At 49.9% G+C, this 24,846-nt stretch overlaps 1 protein-coding gene across 3 annotated transcripts in view; it reads left to right on the plus strand.

Annotated features, from left to right (window-relative positions):
* Positions 1-500: 500 nt before the first annotated feature.
* Positions 501-24,846, plus strand: part of Tet (tet methylcytosine dioxygenase-like) — a 143,649-nt gene continuing 119,303 nt past the window's right edge. Inside the window, exons 1-3 of one of the 3 annotated variants that reach the window (XM_076830847.1) lie at positions 501-680; positions 1,025-1,790; positions 15,672-18,189. In XM_076830847.1, the coding sequence (XP_076686962.1) occupies positions 17,083-18,189 (1,107 nt within the window). In that variant the 5' untranslated portion in view covers positions 501-680; positions 1,025-1,790; positions 15,672-17,082. Of the gene's footprint in view, positions 681-1,024; positions 1,791-1,955; positions 2,569-15,671; positions 18,190-24,846 lie in introns of those variants that run through there. The other 2 variants (XM_076830849.1, XM_076830848.1) reach the window with 2 other exon arrangements.

A 24,846-nucleotide genomic window follows, 5' to 3' on the forward strand; every position in this document is an offset into this window, starting at 1 on the left:
CGTAAGCTTGGGAAACGTTTATTCGAATGAAGGCTCGGTTGAATAAAAACTCGCTGGATGAACATCCCGCTCGGCATTGCGAGGAAAAAGGCGGAATGAAGGAGAAAAATCAGAAGAAGGCTAAAGCTCTGCGTTCGGTCGAAGCAGGTTCGCAGCATCCCCTTGTTGCTTAGGCATCGCGCGAGGGGTTGCAGCCTGCCACGGTGCGCCTGCGCGCCCTCCTATCTCCCCGCCGTAGCGCGATCTACCCCCACCCTGGGAACGCATCGAAATCTTTCGTACTCCGTCTTGTGTTCGGTCAACTAACCCGCTTGCTTCTCCCTCCTTCGCTCGCTCGTTCCCTCTCTCCGTGTTCCCGTCTCGCTCCCGCCCGTTGTACTACGGACCAGAGGGAGAGAACGCTCCGGTGAGAAAGAGAGGGAGACGTGCACGAGCGTACGCTCGAGTTCCTCCTTTCCCTTCCCCCTTCCCAGTTCCCTTTCCACCGATGGTCCTGGGTATATCCTGGGTTCCCGCCATGACGAACGGGATGACACCCGAGCATTGCCGAACGGGCCCGAATCGCGACCGACGGCCGAAACGCGGGCAGCTGCGACTCCGGACGGACAAAGAATACTCTTGGAGCATACAGTCACCGCGCGGCGAGCACACTCACCACGGGACAGTCCGTCGAACCAAAGGTACAGTGTTTTGATGCGACGTCGCCGAGCCGGCCGAGCCGTCTGCTCGCACCACCTTCCACGGTATCGCCAGGATACCCGCGTAGTGTGCACGGAGTGAAGCTTGAACGGAGCGAGTGGGGCGCGGGTAGCGAGAGGAAAAAAAAAAAGAAAGAAAGAAAGCAAACGAGCGCGAGCGCGTGAGTGAATCAGAGAGGGAGAGAGAGAGAGAGAGAGAGAGAAAGAGAGGGGGGAGAGAGTAAGAGAGAGGGAGCGAGAGAGAAAGAGAGAGAACGTGTGCGTGTGTGCGCGTGTGCGTGCGTGAGTTAGGAACCTCGAATATTGAGAGACGACGCCGGTTCTAGGTGATTTTCTCGGATCGACAATTCGCGATACGACGACTAGAGGGGAAAGGTTTCCGATGCACTGCCTGTACACACGTGTACGGTCCAGCGTGGTTCGTTCTGCTTCGGTGTCGGGCACGTAGGGACAGACGAGGTGACCGGTGTATATGTATAGGCACGGTGATACGAAACGGCGAAACAGTGGGGAAACAGAGCGAGAGCTCGCGGTGAAAGAGAATCAAAGGGACGAGAGGAGACCGGCAGGGACAGTGTCAAACGGTGCCCGCGACGAGAGTTGCTCGGTTTCGCGTCGGCGATACCGGTGATCGTGGACGAACGCTCGTTTCTGCCGTCCCCTGTCGTCGACGTACCGGCGCGACGGCCGCCGATCGACGAGAAATTCGAAATGTAACGCCGGCGGCAGGGCAGACGAACGGCAACGGTAGTGGCAGTGTGGCAACGACAGCGGCAACGACGGCGACAGGGCGACCGGACGGGTGGAGTGTGCAGCAAGAGGGAGAGAGCGCGGAGGATTACTCTCGCTTTCGTTCGGCTCTCCCTCCCTCTCACTCTCACGGATTCTCTGCTCTCTCCGTCGCACGCCAAGCAGCCGCCGCTAGCCGGCTACCAGCGGGACGGGGAGAGAGAAAGAGAAAAGAAGAAAGAGAGCGAGAGAGCGTGAGAGCGCCGGGAGGAAGAGCGGCGTTGCGCGGAGGACGGAGTTGGGGCGCACGAGCGACGAGGACGGGAACAGTTCGGCCAACCGAAGGAACCGAGAGGGAGAAGGGTAAGTGCGCGAGCCAGTAAACGTTTCCGTGGATGTACCGATGCGTGGACGATACGAAACCGTTGGTAAAACGATGCGTTCCAATTACGCCAACCGAGATGTGCCCCGTTATCGTCCGTCGTTGTCGTCGTCCGTCGTTGTTGTTGTTGTTGTTGTCGGTGTCGTCTTGTTGTTGTTGACATTGCTGGGGAAACCTGAGTGAAAGATACGTACGTGCACATTAGTGCGTCGTTGTTTCAACGAGCGAAAACCACACGGACGCGACCCGTAAAAACGAGTACGCGGAAGTTGGTCGCAGCGGCACGTTTCCGTCGTCCTGGCCTTCTTGCTGCGTCCGCCGATCATCACCACCGCCATCACCATCGCCACCACCTCTACCACAATCTCACCACCTCTACCAACACCACCACCACCACCACTACCACCATCACCACCACCACCACCACCACCATCACCACCACCCCACCGTCGCGGCCGCCACCACCACCAGCGGCACCACTACCACCGCTGCCACCACTACCATTGCCGTCAACGCCTCCTGCTAGCCGGCGGCGATGCACGGTAGTGTCCTCGAGCACGGCGTGCACGCATCGTGCTGCGAATGCTTGACGAGTCTCGCGCGGTGCGTCAGACAAAAACGCGTTGTGTCGTCGTGAGAGACGAGGAGTGACGGACCAAAGTGTGCATCCCTTCGAGGTTCCCGGTGTGTTTTCGAGGCTCGGCTCGGACGGACGCTTGCTTGCTTCGCCGATACCACGCGTAGTGTATGGGGAAACAGGTTCTTAACGCTCCATTCTCTCTTCTCTATATACATACACCGTATCGATATACTCGCACAATAGGATTACACACGAGAACGTACTTACACAGGGAGATTTTTTTTTTATTTTTCGTTTCGCATCTCGATCGCCGGTGAATCTAGCCTAGCCTCACCTGGCCCGGCTAGGGCAAACGACGCTTTGGTAAACACCATTATCGACTCGCACCATAGTGTGGCCGGTTCGACGGAGGTGTAGAGAGTTGTCGGTGACGGGGGCTCGTCAGTGCCGTGAACCGCGGAAAGAAAAAGCAACTGATTTCCTTGGGACGCGTGTCGCCGCGTTTCCCACCCATGGTGCTCCGTGCCTGTGTTTTCGATCTCCGAGAGGTGCATCGATAGCCGCGTGGCGCGGCACGCTCCGCCGAAATTTCGATCGTTCCCCGTCGAAATTCAGCGACGACCGTGCGCACGCTACAGTGCCATCGGAAGTGGGATATATTGTGCATCCACGGCTCGAGTGCACCGCGAGGATAAAGCACCACAGCAATTCGACCCTGATATGTATATGCAATATATATATATATATTCGTGTGCACGGTGCAGAAGGTGAAACTCGCGGCCCTCGTAGTACCGTGCAATTTCCAGTTTTCGCGGTAATAATCGCCGCGTAGGCACGCAATCGTCTTTAGGGATTGTTAAGGGTCGCGATTAACGACTCGCCGGATTCATACTGGAAGGAAATAGTCTGCAGGCTCCACCTCTTCTTTCTAACGACAATCGGAATCTTCGATCTCGTACTTAAACGTTCCGAAACGTTTCGAAGCGAGTTGCCCTACGATCGTAACGACCGAACGCGCAAAGTCCTCCCGAACCTCTGTGTTTCGCCGTCGCGAACGCGATCAATTCCCCTTTCTCTTTCGCTCTCTCTATTCCTGTCTCCTTCCTTTTTTCCTCGGTTCCCTTTCCTGTGGGTGTTCCTTCTTTTTTTGTGCCGGCGAGCCGCGCTAGGGGGAGGTCGGGCGGCCGGGGGGACGGGGGAGGGGGCGAGGAGGAGGCGAATTTCGGCCTACTCGCTCCACGGAACGGCGGAACGGATCGGAATGGACAAGGAACCGACGTCGTGGACCGCGAGAACAACGGGCGCCAAGAGATTTACGGGCACGCACAGTATCCCTTTTACCCGTTCTTCGGATTCGTTTCTTTTCCCCCTCGTCTCTTTCTCTACGATCTTTCTCTCTCTGCCCCTCTGCTTCGTCTCTTTCGCTTCTCCTTTTGGCTTCGTTCGGTCATAGCTGTCGAAAACGCGCACGGATACGTGCGTCGGCGAGTTTGAAAGGGTTTGCCACGAAGTTGGCCGCGACTCGCCCGCAACGGACCGGCCGCCGAATTCTCGCGAGCCACGGGCAGTCCGCGGCGGAACGTTCGAGAAACGATCGGTTGTTTTGCTCGCGTACGAAACGGAGAGGATGCGTTTTTTTATCGGGTATTTTTCAATGGCGCGGTTAACGATAAACACGTATTATTAGCCGTTTCGCGGTACGGAATATCTATTAGACCGGTTAATCTATTTCGTATCTCCTACGTTTCCCGCTGATCCGAAGGAAACGGAGAACGGGTTCGTATAGGTTATGTGCAGCTTAGTTCGCGCTTAAATTCAGTATCGTTATTGTTCCGCGACGAGTTCGTGAGATAATGTGCGTGCGTAACTATGTGTCCGTGTGCCGATGGTGTTTTAAGTTGCCAGTTGCCAGCAGTAGCTCGCGCGAAGTCTCGCGAAACGTTTCTTGTTTACCGGAGAAAGACAGGAGAGAGGAGAGGAAGGAGGAGGTAAAGTTAGTAACGGACATTCTGTCCGATCTTTCGCAGATTTTCGAGCTGTTCAGTCGTTGTCTCGTTTTGCATCGCTTCGAATATCATTCGAATCTCAGAAATGTTCGACCGTGATGAATCTTCTGTTTCTCTGCGTAGTATATTAAATAAATTAGACTGTTTCTAGATCTCTGCGAAGCACGTGGGGGTTTTCTAATAAATCGTAAAACACGCGAGGAACTTCAAATATTTCAACATTTCTCGAAAAATAGAAAAATCCTAGATAAATCCCTCATTACAACGCAATTTTTTTTGCTGCCTAAATTCACTCGAAGAGGGTGAAATTAACCCTTAAAAATTTAGCTATTTTCCGATTTTATTTTGTAACTCGCAATCTGTAAGAGATAGAAAAGAAGTTTGAAGACAAAAGTTACTTCTTTTAATTAGATCTACCATTTGGTAAAAAATTATCTTGCAGTTCACGAGTTATAACACAAAATCGGAAAATAACCGGCTTTTCAGGGGTCATTTACACCCTCCTAGCGCGAATTTGGGCAGCAAACAAAAATTGCGTTGCAATCGGGAGGAAATCCCCTACATATTCAAAAAGTTTCAGAATTTTGTTAATTTCCGGGTTCGGGATCTTTCCTTGCTAGCTGGAATTTACTGATTCTAACCTCATCTGCTTAAAAGATTCGTTAATACTTTGGGGATTTATTAAGACTTAATAATTCTCAAGATTCCAGTAACGCTCGAAGTGGAATCGGGGCTTCTTGAGTTCCGTCACTAGCTAAAGTAGTTGCGTTGTAATTTCGAATCGAAGCCGATAAAGAAACTGAATACACGGTGCTCGCAGGCGTGCAGCCCTCGCGAACACCTGTCCAACGTTCACGAACAGGTATCGACGCGAACGTTTCCAACGATCCGCTCCGATCGGTCGGTTCCCCATACAGGGTGCTGAAAAGTATCGGGGTCAAAATGTAGAAACATGCTACTCATCGAAAGAAATGAGAAACTTAGTAAGCAAGTGTTGAAAAATTATGTCTCTCCGACGTACGAATCATTTTCTACAGCGAAACGTTATTCTCCATTTACGCTGTGCTAAGACTGATGTAGCTTTTCCATAGATTCTCTTAAACATTCAAAGATTTTAGACTATAGCAGCTCCAACTTGAAGTACCTAGTATACCTAACAAAGATTCCAAAGCACCCCGACGTTGCATTTAAATCTAATCCTTTTATAAGTTCCTCACAAGTTTGCTACATTTCGAACGCTCCAAGTTGCGCCGAGGGTTGTACTGGAGATTTGAACCGAGGAACAAGGCGCTCGTCTCCTTTCGCAGAAACTTGCTGCCGCCATTGTTCCACGAGTTGCAAACAAATGGAGCCCGTCTTTGGACCCCGTGGTTACTCGCGCGCGTGTATTTCTCTGGAAAGTTTGGCCCCAGCATTTCTTGACGCCCTGTACATACTTTGTTTTCTCCCCTTTTCTGGTACGCCCTTTTTCGAAGCCCGCTGCGTGGGCTGTCGGACGTCGTTGCGCGCATTAATCCGTGGTTTAGCGAACCAATTTAAATATCAGCGGCGCGCTCGACGCAATTTTATATCATTTCCGATATCATGTGCCTGTGTGGGTGGGTTTAACAGTGCGCCCGCCCCCCTTACCCCCACCACGTACGCCTCTCCACCTCGACGCCGGACCGTTACGCACCTCGACACGCGAGGATACTACCGGCGGCCGTTTTTCGATACGCGTTTTCTTCGCGGACATCGTCGCCGTCGTGGTCGCCGCGCATCCTCGTCCCCCCGTGATCGTCGACGCTCTTTCGCTCGCGGTCGTCGCGTGTGATCGGCAGGGTGTACGCGGGCCCGCGTAACGTCGTCACGACGTTACTCTCTTGCGGTATATCGCGTGAAAGTGCACGCGCGCAGGCGCACCGCAGCGCGCCTCCGTACTCGCGCACGTGCGTGCTTGTGCATATACTGTACCGGCCTTATACGGGGTGGGACGATTGTCGGGGCACAGCAGGGTTAACGATTCTTAGCAGAATAGAATTAATCGCAATTGTGATAGAATATTTTTCCGCATAGAGGGGGAAGATGATTTCAGTTACTTTCAGTGCAATTATGTTCGCAACGTTTACTCTACATGGACACGCGCAATTATTTCTCCACCCATTGCAGCCACGAAAGATTTCTTTCAAACAGTCAAACAACTTCCATGTACTGTTAATACTTTTAAACATATTTGCTGTATAGGGTAGGTGTCCCAATTACCGTGCTTTGACGCCGACTTGCTCGCGAGGGAATTAATTACTGACTTCTCTTACTTTAATTCAGCTTGGTGAAAATTTATATTGGTGTTTTGAACTTTTTTGTTTATTAAGGCATTTTTCTCTCGTTGGAAATGTTAATTTTTCATATTTTTTTTAATTGAAATAATAATACATGTTTTTGTCCCAATTACCGTGCCCTGAAAAATGCGTTGTCCATATTCCCGTGCCCTTTCTTTTAATAGCGTTCCCGCGATTAGGTTATGTCTTTGAACTTTGAACTGTTTAATATATTTTTCTGCTCTACGAGAGGTGTTTTTATGTTATTTTAATATGACCTTTTCATTACAAAAGCAATTATGCAAAGGTAAATTTCTGTTCACCCGTTCTGAGAAACGAAAGTAAGGTTAGGTTTAGCAGTTACAGAGGGAGCCAGTGGGTTTCGAGAGGCACGGTAATAGGGACAAGCGTTAAATTCCTGTCCCAATTGCCGGATTCACTTTAAAAATACGAAAACGTTTCAAAAGTACTTATTTTCCTATTTTTCATAAAATTCCAACCTTTTATGATATAATAAACACTTTACACTAGTGCAAATCATGATAATTATCAATTGATTCACTTCTGGTGTTCCTTACCGTTTCCGGCGAGGATTTAGGCAAATTCATCGAAATCTTCACATGCATTTTACATTTTTTTTACTAAACTTTAATTGTTTAAAAATGCAACCTTCTCGTTTGTAACACATACATTAATAGTTTAACTTAATTAAAAAAAAACTCTTTCCTTATTCATTTATGCTAGTTTTTTGTACGGCTTCTTTTCAAGCATAAAGGCACGGTAATTGGGACATGTACCCTGGCTTTTCTAGTCCTCCAATTCAAACAACTCACAATCGAGCTCATAATTCGATATTCACCGCGACATGATAAAATTTCTTCGAACCATCATATTCCTCGCAAACGAGACTCCAGCTCCTTCGACTTTCTTTCGGTTCCATTGACTCGCGAGAGGACGATTATTCGAACACCCTGTACATGGCGAGCAACGTCGCGTAGCACACCAGCTGTGGTCCGTTTTACGACGCCCTGGCGAGCGTGTGTACACGCGTGCGCGCGCGCGAGTGCGCGAATCAGTGCGCACTCGAGCGCGTTCGTCTACTACGGCTGCCGCGGGTACACCGGTACGCAGTGCCGTAAAAGCGTCGCGTCGTTCGTCCGATATACAGGACGTATCCCGTCCGAGCGATTTCGACACCGGTACGCAGCAACAAGTGAGGGAACACGGCCGCTAGTTCCTGGGAACCGACGGGGCGACCTGGTCTAGGGCCGGCGGACGGTTTTCGACGCGCATTTTCGCCCGGTTCCCGTGGCTGGTGCGCGTGCAGGCGACAAGGGTGAAAACGGTGATTTAAGGGTGAATCGAACGGCGAACCGGTCGGCAGCCGACTCGCAGCACGCCGCTCGGGGAATCGCGTTGGATCGATAATCGGCGGGACGGTGGCTCGCGGTGCCTCGTAACGGTGTTCCCCGACAGCGACAAGGCACTCGCATCAAAGAGAGGTTATCAATGGCGTAGTATGCGAGGCCGTAGCTTTCAGCGGATGAATAAGTTATAGTCGTCGGCGATGCTAGTAATCTGCTGCTACAAAAACAGTATTGTTATGACTCGAGTAAGTGGATGACGTCAGTTATCACGGCCTCTTTCTTTGCTATTTATTGATACTCAACGAGGGAGTAAATACCATTTCACGATGCCCGGAGAGCTGCGGTTTTTCTCTCGCCGTGAACACTTCGAGGAATCAATTGGACATCGGTCGGCTTTTCTTCTCTCCTTCCCGCCACCTAAATGTTTCGCCCTATTGCCCGATTGTCCCGCGCCTCGTTCGGCCGACAGCGAGAGGCGAGCCTCAGACATCGGGCTAATATTTATCGCCGCATCGATCCAGATAAAACTTCCCCTCGCCGGCGATCCTGACGCGCGAATCTTATCGAAACGCGACATTAACCGCCGCCTTCGCGCTTTCCATCTCCGTTCCACCCTGTTTCACGAAAGTGTTCAAAGTAGTACGTCTGCTTCAAAATTTGCACCCCACCGATCTTCGTATATATCATCGATCCTGGAATCGCTAGTCTTTCGACCTGCTTAACCCTTAACTGGTATCCTGGGGTCGCTCGTGACCCCAGGCACCCAAAGTTCCATGTACAATTTTCGGTTGTCTAAGTTGGTAAACTGAATTTCTAATTAATTTTAAAGTAATAGTTTAACTCTCCACGCTTCTATTATTTTCTACATTACCACCTAAGAAGAAAATATTCATAGTGGTTGCTCTACTGTCGACTTTACAAATTTCTATGTCCTTTTTTACTTGGGGTCTGCCACGACCCCAGTATACCAGTCACGTTTGCCAAAAACAGTATACCAGTTAAGGGTTAAGATTACAAAGATCTTTCGTACCGCACAATTCGAGTTCCACATTCACGGAAAGCTGTCTTAAATTCTTCGCTATCCCCTCGAACCCTCCTTCTTCGTTATTAACCTTCCCCTCTCGCCAGTCTTCGAGCCGAGGGCTTTCTTCCACGTTCTAAACCTCAAACTCGCAGCCCTCGACCTTCGTAGGCGCAGGGCTCCGGCTCGTCGGGACACATCGGTGGCGGCATGCGCTCGGGCGATCGTGCCCCGCGTCTACGGATCCGCTGTTCTGCGCGCGCGCGCGCGCGCGTGTGTGCGTGTGTGTGTGCGCGTGGGACCTTGAATCAAGCAGCCTTTGTCGCCGCGAGAGAGTCGAAGCGGGCGCGGGTGCGCGCACTCGCCCGCCACCACGAGGTCGGCGAAAGTGTACCCGGAGCTTTTTTGCTCGGAGCCGCCTCGCGGGCACCGTTCTTTTTTCTTTCTTCGCGGTCCCTTTTTTTTTTTTTCGACGCAGACGAACGGGGCGCGGGCATCGCCGCCATTTTTGCCAGGCTGTAATGCCGGAATTAGCGCGCGGCGCAGCAACCGTCGCGAAAAAAACAGGCCTTATCGCGGATTTACGGCCGCGGAAACGACGATAAGCGGAACCGGGCCCCGAATAATAATTGGTCGTCCCTCGCCCCCCTCCCACACCGACTCGAGCCGATCTTTTTTCCGGTTCCATGGCGGTCCCCTTCCTTTTTGGTCTGCGAGCGAAAACTGGCCGAGCTAGTGTCTCACGGTTCCTTCTCTTCCATTCGCTAGCTTTCTATTGTCTAGCTCCTAGAGGACTCTGTCTGAAGATCGTGTTCTGGATCGCTCGAGCATCTCCGTTCCAATCTCTGTGTGCCCCTGTAATTGGCATATCTGGTTGTTTCTTTTCGAAGTAATCTGTGCTGTTTTCAAAGACCGACGGGGGGTGCGATTCGTGGTAACGCGGAAAGGGGGATGATCCTCGGCACGCAAGCAAATCGGAATTTCCTCTCGCGACTACCGCACACGTACGATCTCCCGGACACGTTTCACGTATCTCCGCCGGATTCCCCGCGCATTCGAAGTAGTCTCGAATTCCCCGTTTAAGATTCGTCGATCGCGAGGTCGAACAATGGCGCGGGCATTTTTCCACCGCGGCCGCGTCGCGTGCACGGCGGGCCGCGGCGTTAAAAACGGAGCAAGGGACACTAACGAACGATCCTCCGTGCCGCCGCTGTGCAGAACCGTCCGCACGAAATTCCCCCCGCCGGACGATAATACGCCGCGACGCTGAACTTGAGTGAAACAAAGGAGTTCGAGCCAGCCGTGACTGCTCGATACAGGCAAGCGATAATAACGAATCGGGACGCGTAGAATTCCGCGGCCGTCGTTCCTCATAAAAAAGCACAAGCCACCCGAGATACCGACTAACGTGTCGCCAGCAATTATCCTTCCCCCCTACGTACAGGGTGTTTCACAATTCCCGCTTCTACCGAGAGCAGCAACCAATACTCAACGCCGAAACCGAGACAATAACACAGAACGACCTTCCCTCCTCTGGCGTCTTCATCGCCAACAACAATCACTCACCGAATCGCGCTCTTAAATCGAAGCAGTCCGAAAGTTATACCTGCTTGAAAGTCGATTGTATCTCGAAAAGGAAGGCCCCCGCCAGAAAAATGCATTGCATCGTTTCGACCTATTTTTGGACGAGGAATCCACTGCTTGCGTTGCCACCGTGTATATCCCGCCCGCGTCCCGAGAATATTCCGCGCGCATAGAGGTTGTTCAGAGGGGCGAGGGGCCGCGCAGGTTTCGTTAGCTGGGTTTTTTTCGATGGGCCCCGCGCTCTACTCGTCGCCGTCTAATATTAATTCCAAGCGCGCGGAATCTCCGATCTCTCTCTGTTGGCCAGCTGGGTTCGCGCGCCCGCTTCTGGGAACCCGCGTCCTGCGTTCCCGCCCGACGAAAGAATCCGACGACGGGATGCATCCCGCTCGCCGTCGAGCGTCTCCGCTCGTGCGCGAGCCGCGTGCTCCGCGCTGCGAGTGCTGGCTGGCCCGCGAAACGCTGGCGCGGTATTGAATTTTTCTGCCCTCCCGTACAAAGCCGCGGGCGCACGGTCGATTCGACGAAAGTGCAACGACGAGGCGCCAGCTGTTCTCCTCTCCTGCGCCTCGCCGTCCGCGCTCTCTTCCTCTCCTTTCTCCGGCCCGCCGCCTCTCTCTCTCCCCGCGCTTCGGGAACTTCGGCTCGTCATCGTTCCGGCAACGCGTCTTCCGCTCGCTGGCCGGCTATCGATCTGCACCCGAGGGATTCGATGGAATTTTCGCCCTCTGCGGAACCAGGGGGGAAAAAATTTCTCCTCTTGCTGCGCTGCGTGGGCTGAAAAGCGCGGCCGCGCGCGAGAGTGACGGTACGCTGTTAGGGGTAGGGGATTTTGGAGCAGTGGCAGGAGGTTGTTTCCTGTTGCAAAATATTTCTGACAGGTGTTGTTTGGACTCGGTGAAATGGATATTTAATGTAGATTCGTAGGAGTTTGTTGGTAAACTTAAGAGGGCTAAGTAGGCAGTCAGATCGCTCGGGAATCAAGTATTTTTTTTGCGAATTAATTACGAGGTGATGAATACAAATTGTGACTGGTACTTTTGGGTAATGTTTGCTGATACTATAAACAGTAAAAGAAAATTATTTGAGTAATATATACATGTGTATGACAGCGCTACAGTTGCCTGACATATGTAGGTGTTTTGTCTGGAGCCGCTGTAATTTTGCAGTGATTCTGGCCGTAAAAAATTGAATTGCGAAATATCCTCTGAAATTGATACTTTGCCCTGGCATCCATTCTGCCCTGAACCTATTAAAAAAGAAAAAAAATTATAAGTATAGCGGTTGTAAAACGACAAATTTTAAAGAAATGTGATTTTTCGCCAGGGAGAAGAGCTGTTTTAATTTTTTTTTTCTTGTCAAAATAGGAGCTTTTGCAGACTTATCATTAGGTTCAGGTCGTAACTAGACATGTTTCACATAGGCTGATTTTTTTTTCAAATCGACTTATACCTCCGTTTTTGCTCAATCTCTGCAAAACGAAGAGGAAATATGATTCCGAGAAAAACGCGTTTAAAGTTTCGAACGAGGAATTAGTCTACCTGCGCGCGCGCAGAAATGGTGTATGACGCGCTCGACCTTTTCGGCTGTAAAATCCTTAATTTTGCGAATTTTAACATTAACCAAACGGCGTTTTACTCGGGAAGGGTGGTACTTTCGAAAAATGCAAAAAATCGAGTTTCTGACTGCCTAGTCCCCTTAATTTGCCCAAAGCTGTAGCCACGTTGTTGAGTTTGTGACATTTTAGTGTTCTGTCTTTAATAATTGAAGTCCTTGTACACTGTAAGTGCCAAAAACCAAATTCTATACCGTAGTAGGGGAGACTGGGGCAGATTGTGGCAAAAAAAGTTTTCTCACTTTTCTCTCGAAAGTCTTTTCCTCAATCAGGAAATAATTTGCGTGACTTACTACTTGCATATGTGGTGAACTCATTAAGTACGTGACAAAATCGTGGACGCTTAGACAAGGCACACTTAGCTTCATCTCAAACAAATCTGAACCTTTGTTACAGCGTGCCCCAGTCCCAGTAAAAAGTAACACCATGTGGGGTAAATTGTAACACATCTGTTTTACTTATTTAAATAGAAATATGAACACAAACCTCGAACCTCAAATTAATTTGTCGAACCGATTTTGTAGAAAAAATTCACAAAGAATTACCCATTTTTCGGCCCAACAAGGCGCAAAGGCCCCCCTTAAAACCGACGGTGCTAATATCGTCAAGCAGTCTCGCATGCTGTGGGTGGCCAGATTTGTCGTTAAGAAGATTTTACCTATGTTACAATTTACCCCGGTCTCCCCTGCTCCCATTGGCACATAGACCATTTTTCGATAAATTATTTTTTCTACGAGGACTCTTCAATTGCTTCCTCCATTCCACTATCTAACGCTCGCAACTTTAACGAGTATTCTTCCACGGCTCAGTTCCAAATTCAAAGCAATTGCGCTTCAAAAGAGAATTAAGATTACTGTGAGCACCGTTGATACTTCCAGAAACGCGAACTAAGCATATGTAAAATTGTAACGCCCCGTTTTTCGTTTAAACACAAAAATTGCTGGACGCCCGAAGATAATCGTAGCCCATCTAGCAGATAGCTTGAATTTATAGCGCTCTGGGCCAAGAGTGGGCAGAACGATAAAACACCTCGAAGAAGTCGGAAAGTTTCGCGGCCAGCCTGGCAAGACGGACGCCGATACGAGACCGATCGATTTCAGTCGCATTTCCAGCTAGCTTCCTACAATTTATATTCCTCGTAACGCGTACGCCGCGCCAACAGATTGCGAACTTCTCGGAATATCTTTTCCGCAGCCGTGGATGCTGGAAGCGATCCTTTTTATCGAAGGGAACCGCGATCGGGAACGGAGAAGCCCGCACGCTCGCGCTATCAGCTCAGCGAGTTCCGCGACCTTTAAAGACTAAAGTTCGCGGTATTCAGTCTAGACTAGATTTATGGACCTCTAGGAAAGTTCAATCGCCCGTGGCCTGCGTGCTGATCTCTTGTGCAGGTGTTTCGCCACAGAGGCGCCTTCGTCTCGTGACTTCCATTTCTGAGGAGAGCGTGCTCGTTGAATCGCCGATTTTTCCCCGAGCTCCCTGAGAACTAAGTAGCATCGTTCGTACTCGAGGCTGTTAAAATCGCCCGTACCCAGCTACTTGAAATTTAGGACGTCAGTATCTCCTTGGTGTACCCAAAGAATATATTCTTCAAATAATTAATGTCCATCGGAAAAATCGAAGCGACTTCTCAGCGCTGGATGTCTAAAAGCACGAAGGTCCCATGGGTGTCAAGGTTGCAGCTGGGGCGGGTGTCGCGCGGCAATGTTCGCGGTTTAATTCGCGCGGCAAGCGAAAGTGCACGGGCAAACGACAGCGCAAGTTTCCAACGATAGCGAAAGCTCCGGCTGGCGGGCACAGCTGTAAAGCTATTAGTGAGAGTTTTGCGGCGCGGGACGCTGGAAAAGCGGCCGTGAGATAGCGATAGTGCTGTTGCTCTCTCTATGTACCCCCGGCCGTTATGTACATCCACGAGCCGTGCAAAAGCCGCCGGTACTGCTCCCGCGTGTGGGTGAACACCCGAGTGACGGGCACGCGTGCTGCAGATCTACATACGTGCGAGCGCGGCCCGAGTTCAGTTTGCTCCGCGCACTATGTGCACCGGGCGAACGAATGAGCGAAAGAGATGTCCTAAATGGCGGTCGATATCTCACCGAGGACCAGCATCGCCTTGAATTCTGCGATGGCTTCGAACCACGTTCGAGCACCGTCCAAAATCCGATTTTCGAGGGGGGTGGCCACGGGGGAGTTTGTATAGATAAAATAGCGACAGAAAATTTTAAGAGCGAACGGTAATAGAAGTTTTACAGTTGCACTAGAAAGGACTGTATTTTACCATTTATATCCGGTATATCGGAGGGTAGCTCGGAATAGACCACATAAAATATTTCAAACCTTAAGACTTTCCTTTGACCATCAACACTATTTTTTTTGTGGTATTATGCCTAACACCCTGACAGCACTTGCGTCCAAGTTTCTTTCCTTCGAATAGCAGGGTGAACGCACCAATAAATGAACACTCAAGGCTAATGAACGAACACTTTAATAAAATTATGTTCGCAGCGATTGATTCCACGCGCTGCAATAATTCTTTGGATATGAAGCAAGAAATTAAAGAAGTCTCGAATTAATTAGTTGCTTATTTTAATAATTTATTCTACTTATTTTAATATAAAATGTCCTTTCACTGGTACGTGTTCGTTTACTGGTACATCCACCCTACCTGTATGTGTATCGAATGAATTTCGTAACTGGCGCGAAGGTGGTGATGGGGGTTGAAATTGAGTGCAGCAGGATTGACAGTGGAAGAAAGTAAAACGAGAGAGACGCGAAGTGCTCGTAGCCATCGTCAGCGCTCTAAGCAACGTGAATGAACCGTCCAGGGACTAGGGCACAACATTCGCGAGTATCAAAGCGAGCGAGTAGGTGTGCAGACACGGCGAACGTAATAGTAACCTTGGCTTAGCGATGGTCACGTTATGGTAACGTCTATGACACGTTCCCACGTAGTCGCGTGTCACGTTCCCGCTTACGATCGCCTCACGTGACCACGAAGAAAGGGGAGGGCTCAATGAACAAGCCTCGTCGTTGAACTCTTTATCTCGAAATGATTCTTTTTTTTTCTCTCTCTCTCTCTCTCTGCTGCCCCCGTTGGATCGATTTGCTGTCACGCCGTGATTTCAGGGATCCAATCTACGGGGACCCGTCCGTCGAAATTAGCGACGCGAAACGTTTTGTTCTTGGGGCGATGTTAATCGAACGCGGGGGTATTTTCATATCGCGCTCGCGAAACGAATTGCATGGGAACGTAGTTCGGAGAGAATGTTGAGAACGCATGATTCTGATGGTTGAGAAAGTGCCTGATTGCGCGGGAGAATGGACAATGCGTGGTACAGTAGGTTTTTGGGGAGTTTGCTAATGGCTAACACTCGCGTTGGTTTTCTCTGTTTCAGATCGTACAAATCAACCGCCTTCTAACAAGCCACATTAACCTCAAGTGATTTCTATTTTCTTACGAAGCGCGAAGAACAAAAAAGTAATTAGCGTGTTTATATCGACGTAAAGGAACAAAGGAAAAACGGGAGAAGAAAATAAAGATATTCCAAGAGCTTAGGTTCAGAAGACAAAGGATTAAGAGCTATAGTATCTAATTAGTGTACAAAGTATATCTGAAGTAAAAAAAAAAAAAGTCCGCCAGTGCCAAATTGAATGACGAACAAGGGAAACAAGTAAAAGAGGAGCGCAGTGTAAAAACCCATTGTTGTACGTTAAGCGATAAAGAAGAAGAGAGAGATACGAAACAAAAAAAATAGTATAAAATACTGCGCGATAAAAAAAAAGGGGGTAAAACCGTAAACCAAAGAATCTACCATTTCTTTTTTCTACTAATCACTCAGCAAGTAACGATACTCACTGATCAGCGAGGAGCGACGAAGCGCCGCCGATCCTCTTCGCGAGCAGATTTAATTAAGGGCAAAACCGACCGACAAAGTTTTCTAAGCTAATAGGAGTTTTAACGTAATTAAGCAGTAAGTAAGAGCCACCGATCTTTTTTTTTACGAGAAAAAAAAAAGAAAAGAAAAACAAACGAACGGACGCAACCCACTGGGGCGAGTGTCCACCGAGAAACGGGAGTCCCATCCAAAGCAAACGAAGACAAGACGGAAGCAAGGTGGAGAACGCAGGCCGCCCTGCGTAATCCGGAGAAAGGGGACTCGCGCACACAATTCACTCCCAGAGAAACCGATCTACTTCAGTTCGTAGCCTAAACCTGTTGAGTACAAACGACAGAAATAGAGTTATAGATAGAGGAAGTAGAGGAGCAGTGAGAACGCGAGCGTAATAGAGAGATTGAGAGAGAGAGAGAGAGAGAGATATAGAGCGAAAGTGAAGAAGAGCGAGAGAGTACACGAGAGAATCTGAGAAACTAAGAAGACACGCGCGTGAAGGGATAGAGCAGTGACAATAGAAAGGACTCAGGAGGTAAACCGAAGGAAGCCAAGGACAAATCAGAGAGCAGCCAGGAGAGGACGCGCATCGTGGAGTTGCTGAGGAGCGACAGCCAAGTTGGAGGAACATTCGTCCCGTTCTCCCAGATGCCACGGTGCCAAGGTGCCGAGAAGTTCGTAGCACGCGTCGACGGCAGCGGATAATCCCGATAACCAGCAGCCAGTCACGATCGACCCGCGCGGAAGTGGAACTGGACACCTAGAGTGGAAGAGAGCAGGGGGTAGATCAGAAGGTCGCGTCCCTTTACAGACGATCAAGGAGCAGCCTGGTAGACGAGGGATAAGGATCGAGTGCGAACTGTAACGCGACCTCCCGCGAGCAGGGAGCACGAGTCGCGATGACGTGGCGGGGAAGATGAGCGCCGAGGTAACGAAGGAGGTCGTAGCCACCGAGAGGGTAACAGGCAGCCCTCCGGCGGCGGTGGCGACCTCGCCGAACTCGGTGGGTCCGGGTGACCCGGCGCGTCACCTGCCGCCGTTCAGCAGCTTCGCCGGGGACAACGCGATGGATAGCTCGACGACACTCACCACCCTTCACCCTCAGGACGTCGGCCTCGGGCTGACCTCCTCCTGGGACTACTACGAGGGACTGACCGGCCGGCTGATCGACTCGCGCGGCGAGGTGGTGCTCGCCAGCCAGTACAGGCCCTGGGAGTCGAAGCACGCGGGCGGCGTGGCGGTGACCGGCGAGGGCCTGCCGAGCTTCGCCAGCCAATTCACCGCTCCCAGCGAAGCGGAGCCCCAATTAACGGCTCTCACGCCATTGTCGCCAGCCTCGATATCGCACTCTCCACCTGTCACGTCGGCGGTCGGCCTGCCTAGCTTCCACACGCTGGGTACACCGTTGCCAGCGCCCCATCCGCACAGAGGCAGTGTCGGCTATCCGCTGGTACCGGCCCCTGTCCAGGCCAGAGAGGTGCCCGCCCTTCAGCAGCAGCTACTCGACGAGAGGCACATACAATTACTCGGCTCGAACCCGGTGCAGGCGTTCCCGCCACCTCCGCCCGGCCATCCTCACCACACCGTGCTCACGGTGGTGAAGCCCGAATACCCCCAGCTGCACCACGCCAACTTCCAGAACCCGATGTCCACGGTGCTCGACTCGTCGCCCACCTCCCGGCCGATCGGCATCGACGGCAGGAAGAAGGAGCGCAGAAAAATCCGCGCCGGCTCGATGGAGTCCGAGGACAGCGTCGGGGCTGGTAACGTCGAGAGTTCGGGCCAGGTGGCCGCGGTCTCATCCACCGCGAACCGCGGGCCCCATCACATGGGCGGAGGCATGGTAGACCCGGACGGAGACGGAGGCCTCAGCGACAAGCCGGCCAAGAAGAAGCGCAAGAGGTGCGGCGAGTGCATCGGCTGCCAGCGCAAGGACAACTGCGGGGACTGCGCGCCGTGCAGGAACGACAAGAGCCACCAGATCTGCAAGATGAGGCGGTGCGAGAAGCTCACCGAGAAAAAGGTCAGTGCCACTTCTGTTTGCTGCGGCAACCAGCGCTCCTATTTGTCAGGGAACGCGAGGTCTGTCGTTGAGTCGTACTACTTGTTGGATCAATGATCGTATAGGAAGCGGCTCGCGCGTACCCCTTTGCGGTCTATGCGAGCCAGGGGTGGGCCCGAGGTCGTGGTACAGCAAATGGATGGATTATTTCGTTGAATTTGCTACTTTTCAAGTACCAGGAGAGTTTGATCGCTATGCATACGCCGCGTGCGGAACTCCTCTAGTCCCATCTCTTACGCATAGCCACCGAACGCCTATGGGCGTTCAACGCAGGTTCGTGTATCGAACAAACACATATGCGCTACCATAGCACTCAAAGAATCAATTCGAAGCTAGTGACTTCGAAAGAATTTAAGGCAAGAGATTTAACATCTTTGATTGATATTTCCCCGAAAATAATGAAGCTTGCTATAGATTAATCTCCATAAAAAACTTGAGAAAAGTAAAAAAATTACGCCAAGTACATGAAATCGAATAAATCACAAAAATAGAAGATAGTAATAATTATAAAATAAAAGAAGATGGGAAATCAAAATGAGCTGCACGTACATAAAGGTAATGGTAAATACAAATAAATATTTTAATACGAATAAACATTTTATTGAAAATACTTGGCGCTGCGAAACAGAAAAAATGTTAATTGTTCTCGTATTAATAATTTACAATAACTCCCTTACAATCTAAAATACATAAACATATACATATACATATTAGAAACGCAGTCAGATTTATTCTACATATATTTAATTCCAATGTCGTACGTAGCATATGCGCACGCACACATACACACATTCATGAACGCACACACAAGAAGAAAGAAAAAGATTAATGCAATTTATACATATTTATTCAGTTTAGCAGCACCAATTCCGGACGCAGCGCCAAATATTTTGAATAAAATGTTTATTCGTATTAAAATATTTATTTGTATTTATCATTACCTTTATGTACGTGCAGCTCATTTTGATTTCACATCTCTTTTTATTTTATAATTATTATTATCTTCTATTTTTTGTGATTTATTTGATTTCATGTACTTGGCGTAATTTTTTTACTTTTCTCAAGTTTTTTATGGAGATCTCACTTCTTTTTACAAAGATAATTTGCATAGAGAATGACTTCAGATAATTTTGAATATTACAAATTATTATTATATTATTAATTGATGACTGGATAATTTTTCATCCTCTCGGAGGTTTTTTTTAAAAATATATTGCATTGTCATCCAAACTACGCACGCCTGCAAAGCTTCAAGACAATTGGATTGGTGGAATTGGTTTAAATTCGTTTTTATCATTTAAATTAAAAAGAAATTCATTTATGTATACATTTGTAAAAACACGTTTATAACTTGGTTATAACTTGACGGTAAGCTGTCAAAATTTGGAGTAGATTGCATAGTAAAGATAGCGATTGACGAACGAAACGTGTGTTAGTTCCGTTTTGGCTGAAGGTGTGCGTGTAACGCGTATACGCATTATGCTGACGAAAAAATTTCTTGGAGAAGACGAAGAAGAATCTTAAAATTTCCGACTGATCCATGAGACGATATTACGATATCTCTGTTATGCGCGGACCGATTTTATTGAAATTGGTCTTATTCGAAAGCTTATATGCGGTTTACATAAGAAAAATGCCTTTAAATTTAGGAAATATTGCAGGCGGGATGAGATATTAATGAAATAAGTTTCAGGTTAGGTTGGAATAGCCCGGCGACGAGTAAACGATAGCGGTAGCGACAGTCGACATATACAGGGTGTCTTTTCTGTACTTTCTTTCCTATACTTATTGTCGAGTCGCCACCGCGTCTCTAGATTATAAAATATCCATAATGAATTTTCATTTTCTCTGAGAAAATAACCCTGTCCTCCGTTGTACCACGATTTTCTCAGCCCTCGCTCTTCGTAGATGTAGCGAGTCGTTAAAAAACGCGTTGATAGGACGAATGAATTCACCCTGCAGGGGTAACAGGCGACATCGCGGTGGTTTGGTCCAAATTCGTGAAAATCCAGGTGCACCGGTTGTGTACTGGGCGCAGTAGGGAAAGGGTGCGGATCGTAGACCGATGGTAGGGTAGGATAAACACCGACACAGCCGCGTTACAGAACGCCCGCGTGTATATATATAGAGCCTGAACTTGGCCCCGATGCCTGAATGTGCCGAGAATCCCAGAGGGAAATACAGAAATACAGATAACCGAGGTGGTTTATTATTGTAGCGACATTGAATAGGGGGTTGCTGGGTTGACTGGCTCGTTGGCTGGCTGGCTGTTCGGCTGCTCGCATGCCCCTAGCGATGTGTACGAACCGTACGCAAATGGGCGATCGAACAATTTGCATTTTCCACGTTCAACGACAATGTGCACGAAATTTCAACATGAAGTCTCACGTATTCAAGCAATAAATTAGTATTTCATCCGATATTCATTATTCTTATCTTTAATTGGCTACGAGAGCTGCGGAGTACTCTCTGCCAACTTTAGTCGATTCGTGTAGATGTAATCCTTCCCTCTAGATGGACTCAGAAGTCAGATATTCGCAGTCGAAGCCATACTTCGACGATTCTATATACAAGTAGCCTTTCAGTTTCACGTGCTCTTATAATTCAATCTTCAATTCCCCTGTGACACTTTCTGCAGTTCCTTATCTCACTTTCTTCAGAAATTTTCCAGCGGAGACACTTTCGCGATTACCTACTGTCCCATACACGTTCTTTCGTCAGAAACGGTACTGCCTGAACAAAAAAAAGCAGAGCATCCCCTGTAATAAGATCTGTTACTTGTTACCCGCGATCCGAGCGATCGAGAGCATGAAGAGAGCGATACGCGCGGAGCTCGTTTCGGAAACTCGGAGCAACACGGGGTCATTGTACCCCGACGCGAGTCAATTTAATGGCAAAGTCGCGAGGCAGAAGGCGATGCGCGGCTGTGCGAGCGCGCGAGTGTGCGTGCGTGCGGCGTGTGCAGCACTGTTCAACAAACAGCCGCGGCAGGCTCGTAAGCAGCTCCGCTTATCGTAGGGCAAGTTCAAGGCTCGTCGCGGGTCATAATAATCGCGTATCGAACTCCGGCACGTTCAGAAACAAACGTGTTGTTTGCCAGGCCGATACAGCCTAACACCTCGCCCCGTCCGCCGCGATAAACGCTCGCGCCTGACAATTAAGACGAATCGATTCGCTCTCGACGCGCAACTATTATATTTCCCTCCGTGCCGAGGAAATCTGCAAGCAGCGCGACTGGATCGATCGCCCACCGAGCTCCGTTTATCTCGGACCTCGTTTCATTCGCTTTCTTCTTCGCGTGTTCTTCTTCTTCGATCGACAGTGAGGTTGAAGGAGTCACAGAGGGGGCCACGAAAGAATGCGTATCAGTTTTCGTGGCTGGCTCATTGGAAGACTCTGTTGCGCGTTTAAGAAACATTCTAACGGTAGCTTAGGGGGTGGTAGAACGCTAGATAAGAGGTGCGCATTAGAGGGTGGCATTTCGGTGCCGTTTTCGGTCAGCCGCAACCGTCTTGGGTCTCGGCTTTATCGCGCCGCTTTCCGAGCTGACCTTAAGTGAGTCACTGGCAGCTATTATCGTGACTTTCACGGACAGTCGTGCGTAGGCAGAGACCGCATCTCGTGATGAGCCGCGATTAAACGAGAAAATTGTTGTTCCGCCCGATGATAGCCTGTCCACTGGAAATAATATGCGATTCCCTGCGAGCCGATCGCTCACTCCCGCGGCCCTGCCACGATACGGGCTCACCTTAACCGTTCTCGCCCCATTATGATCCTGACGGACGATTATGCTAAGTTCCTCTCGTTTTTACGCCCTATTAAAACCGGGGTTGCGACGTGCGGCCTCGGCTAGCCGTAATTGCGACGGAACTGTGCAAAAACAGACGGTGGGTGACGGTGTTCAGTTTCCGTCAGACGGACAGTGCATGAATATTCATGCCGGTTCGTGGATTAATATTTCATCGTCGAGAGCCTCTCGTAGGTACGTAGTCGGCGGTGGCTATGGGTCACTTTTAACCACTGCTGGCGGGAAAGTAATGCCTGACCTTAAATATCTCTATAAAGACCGTAGGACGATCTTCTGTTCCTCAAAGTAACGGTCATCAACTGTCCGTAAATTCGATTCAGCATCAAGGATGATCCGCCTTCGAGAAAAATAAGCGATGCGTTACGAATCGCCTTGGAATTGCGATTTGCCGGTGGATCGCGAGGTTGGTGGTAGTTAATCGTAGGCAGAAGAGACGAGGCGTCAGCGGAAAAGCGAGAAAAAGAGACGCGGATGATAGATGGGCAGGAGTCGAAGACCCGTATAGAGGGCCGCCGTCACAACAACCCACACCCTTGCAGATCTTAACACCCTCTTTATCCCGAGGGAAAGCTCGCCCTCGCTGTCTTTCTGCCTCGCGAAAGAGGCGGCCACCCTCCAGTTCATCGTACACCTGCCGTCGAGAGGCCGTCCGCCGCGCGATGCCCCAATTTTTATCGTCTTCCATGCTGTTTTGACCTGCTTCCCGTTCTACCAGGGGAGCAAAACATTCCACCCCCTGCTTGTCCCTCGACGCGTCGCTCCCTGCAACCGTTCCTGGATCCCTCGATATGTGGCTAGAACTTTGGGTGTAGGTACTTTACGTCCCTGCATTGTTTGCTCGAGCTTCACCATCGCGCTCTACCACTCGTGTTGATAAAAGGTGTTATACAAACGTAGAACCGACATTCAGTTGTTCATTTAATGAGTTCATGATATTCAATGTCTAAAGCCGGGAATCCACCTAGAATATAAGCTGTGCTAGATGCTATGCTATGCCATGCTGCGTTTTAAAAAAATTAGCTTCGATACCTTCTTATGGAATCGTTTCCACCGAATGCTAAGCTAAATATAGCATAGCTTAACTTAGCTTCTCGGTGGCTTCCCGGCTTAATCAGTATAGGTACTGTGCAAACAGTGTCGAACACTTACCTAATCCGTAGTTGCGAACCCTTTAGTTCCCCTACGCATTGCATAGACTCCTTCTTCACGCAGCATGCTGCACTAATTTCAATTCCCAAAGTATGAGCGACACCCCCGAGCACCTGTCTGCACAACACGTTTCTATTCCCGCGAACATGCCGAGTGACTTGGACCGAACGATTTGGGAAAACAGCCTGCGGAGTGCGGAGATGAAGTCGCGATCCGGGGCCCAGCAATTGGCATCGCTGCCTTCGCCCTCCGACATTGTTCGACCCTCGAAAACGTTCGCCACTTGGCGGGCTTCGCGAGCTCCGTCGCAATTGGATCGATGCCCACCGGTCCCCGAAGGATCGTCCGTTCGCCGCGGACCGGTTAATCGGCTGCGACCGGGCGCCTCTTTGTGCCAAGGTTGCTACGATTCGCCAACTGTGCTATCGTCGCGGCTGCGGCGGTGCACCGGTTGCCGACGAAAGACGCGTCGACGCCCACGCGCGGCCGCTTGCGCGCTTGTTACGTATTATGTTGTCACGAGGGCCAGAGGAGATTCACACGTGGTCGTCGACAATTGCGCGACGGAATTGAGGGAGAGACGAGATCGTCCAAGACGCAACGGCTTCGAACGGGGGATATCTTGCCACCTAGCGGACGGCCAGTGACACGATGAACCGCGTTTCCATATCACCCTCAATTATCTTGAGCCATTAATTACTTATTTATTTATTTATTAATTTAACGGGACGTACCCTTTAGATACAAAGAAGCATATAACTAAGAGACAGTTATAGTTAGCCTGTATACCGGACAAAAAACATATATACACAGATTCAGAAAAAGAGAGAGGAAAAATAATAGTAATCGCAAAGGTAAATATAACAATAACACTATGGTATTCTATGCTCTCTAGCTCAGAAGTAACTTGCGACCCATTAAAAGGGTCTGGGTTAACCTGTTAACTTTGTGGGGAGGGGGTGATACGATTTCAAGTTCGAGAATACCTTTCGTCGTTGCACCACTGTAACAAGTTACCGCATTCGCTGGTATTGGAAAGGATGAAATGAAGAAGGCTCGGTGGAAAAAAGAGCCCTTTTCTGAAACCATTATCATCCCCGTCTCATTCGAAGCATCCAGTCCGGAGCTACGTATCATGGCGGCCGACGAGGCACGCGGCGCGGACCTTCGTGACTCTGGAACGCATTTCTCGATTGATCGGGCAGAGGCCAAGGGCACGGGGAAAGCCACCTCGTACCTACGTGACCTACGCGAACCTGTGACACAGACACGCGTTTGCATGCGGATCCCGAAATTGCTGCATAGCATGGGCGGAGTCGGGTTGATCGAGCGCGGTGGGGACCACCACCGAATCGGCCAAATCCGAGAGTGGGCAACGTGTGGCCCCACTGGAAACGCGCCTGGTCCACGCGCTCCGCCCATGACTAACGGCCAAATTTATAGCCGAAATATGAATCAGGATAATGGATCTCTTTCGAGACAGGGTATCGATCACCTTCGAGGGAAAGGTCCACGCGCGTCCCTGCGACTCTTGGCTCTTTTCGAGCGAGAGGGAGGCACGCCGCGTGCAGTGGACGTTCCAATCATTAGCCACGGTTATAGCGGCGGGGATCTTTCTTTTACTCGGCAACTGTCACGCAATATTCTTGTAAGCGCACTGC

Source organism: Andrena cerasifolii, chromosome 2 (genome assembly GCF_050908995.1).
Source record: "Andrena cerasifolii isolate SP2316 chromosome 2, iyAndCera1_principal, whole genome shotgun sequence".
Lineage (NCBI taxonomy): Eukaryota > Metazoa > Arthropoda > Insecta > Hymenoptera > Andrenidae > Andrena > Andrena cerasifolii.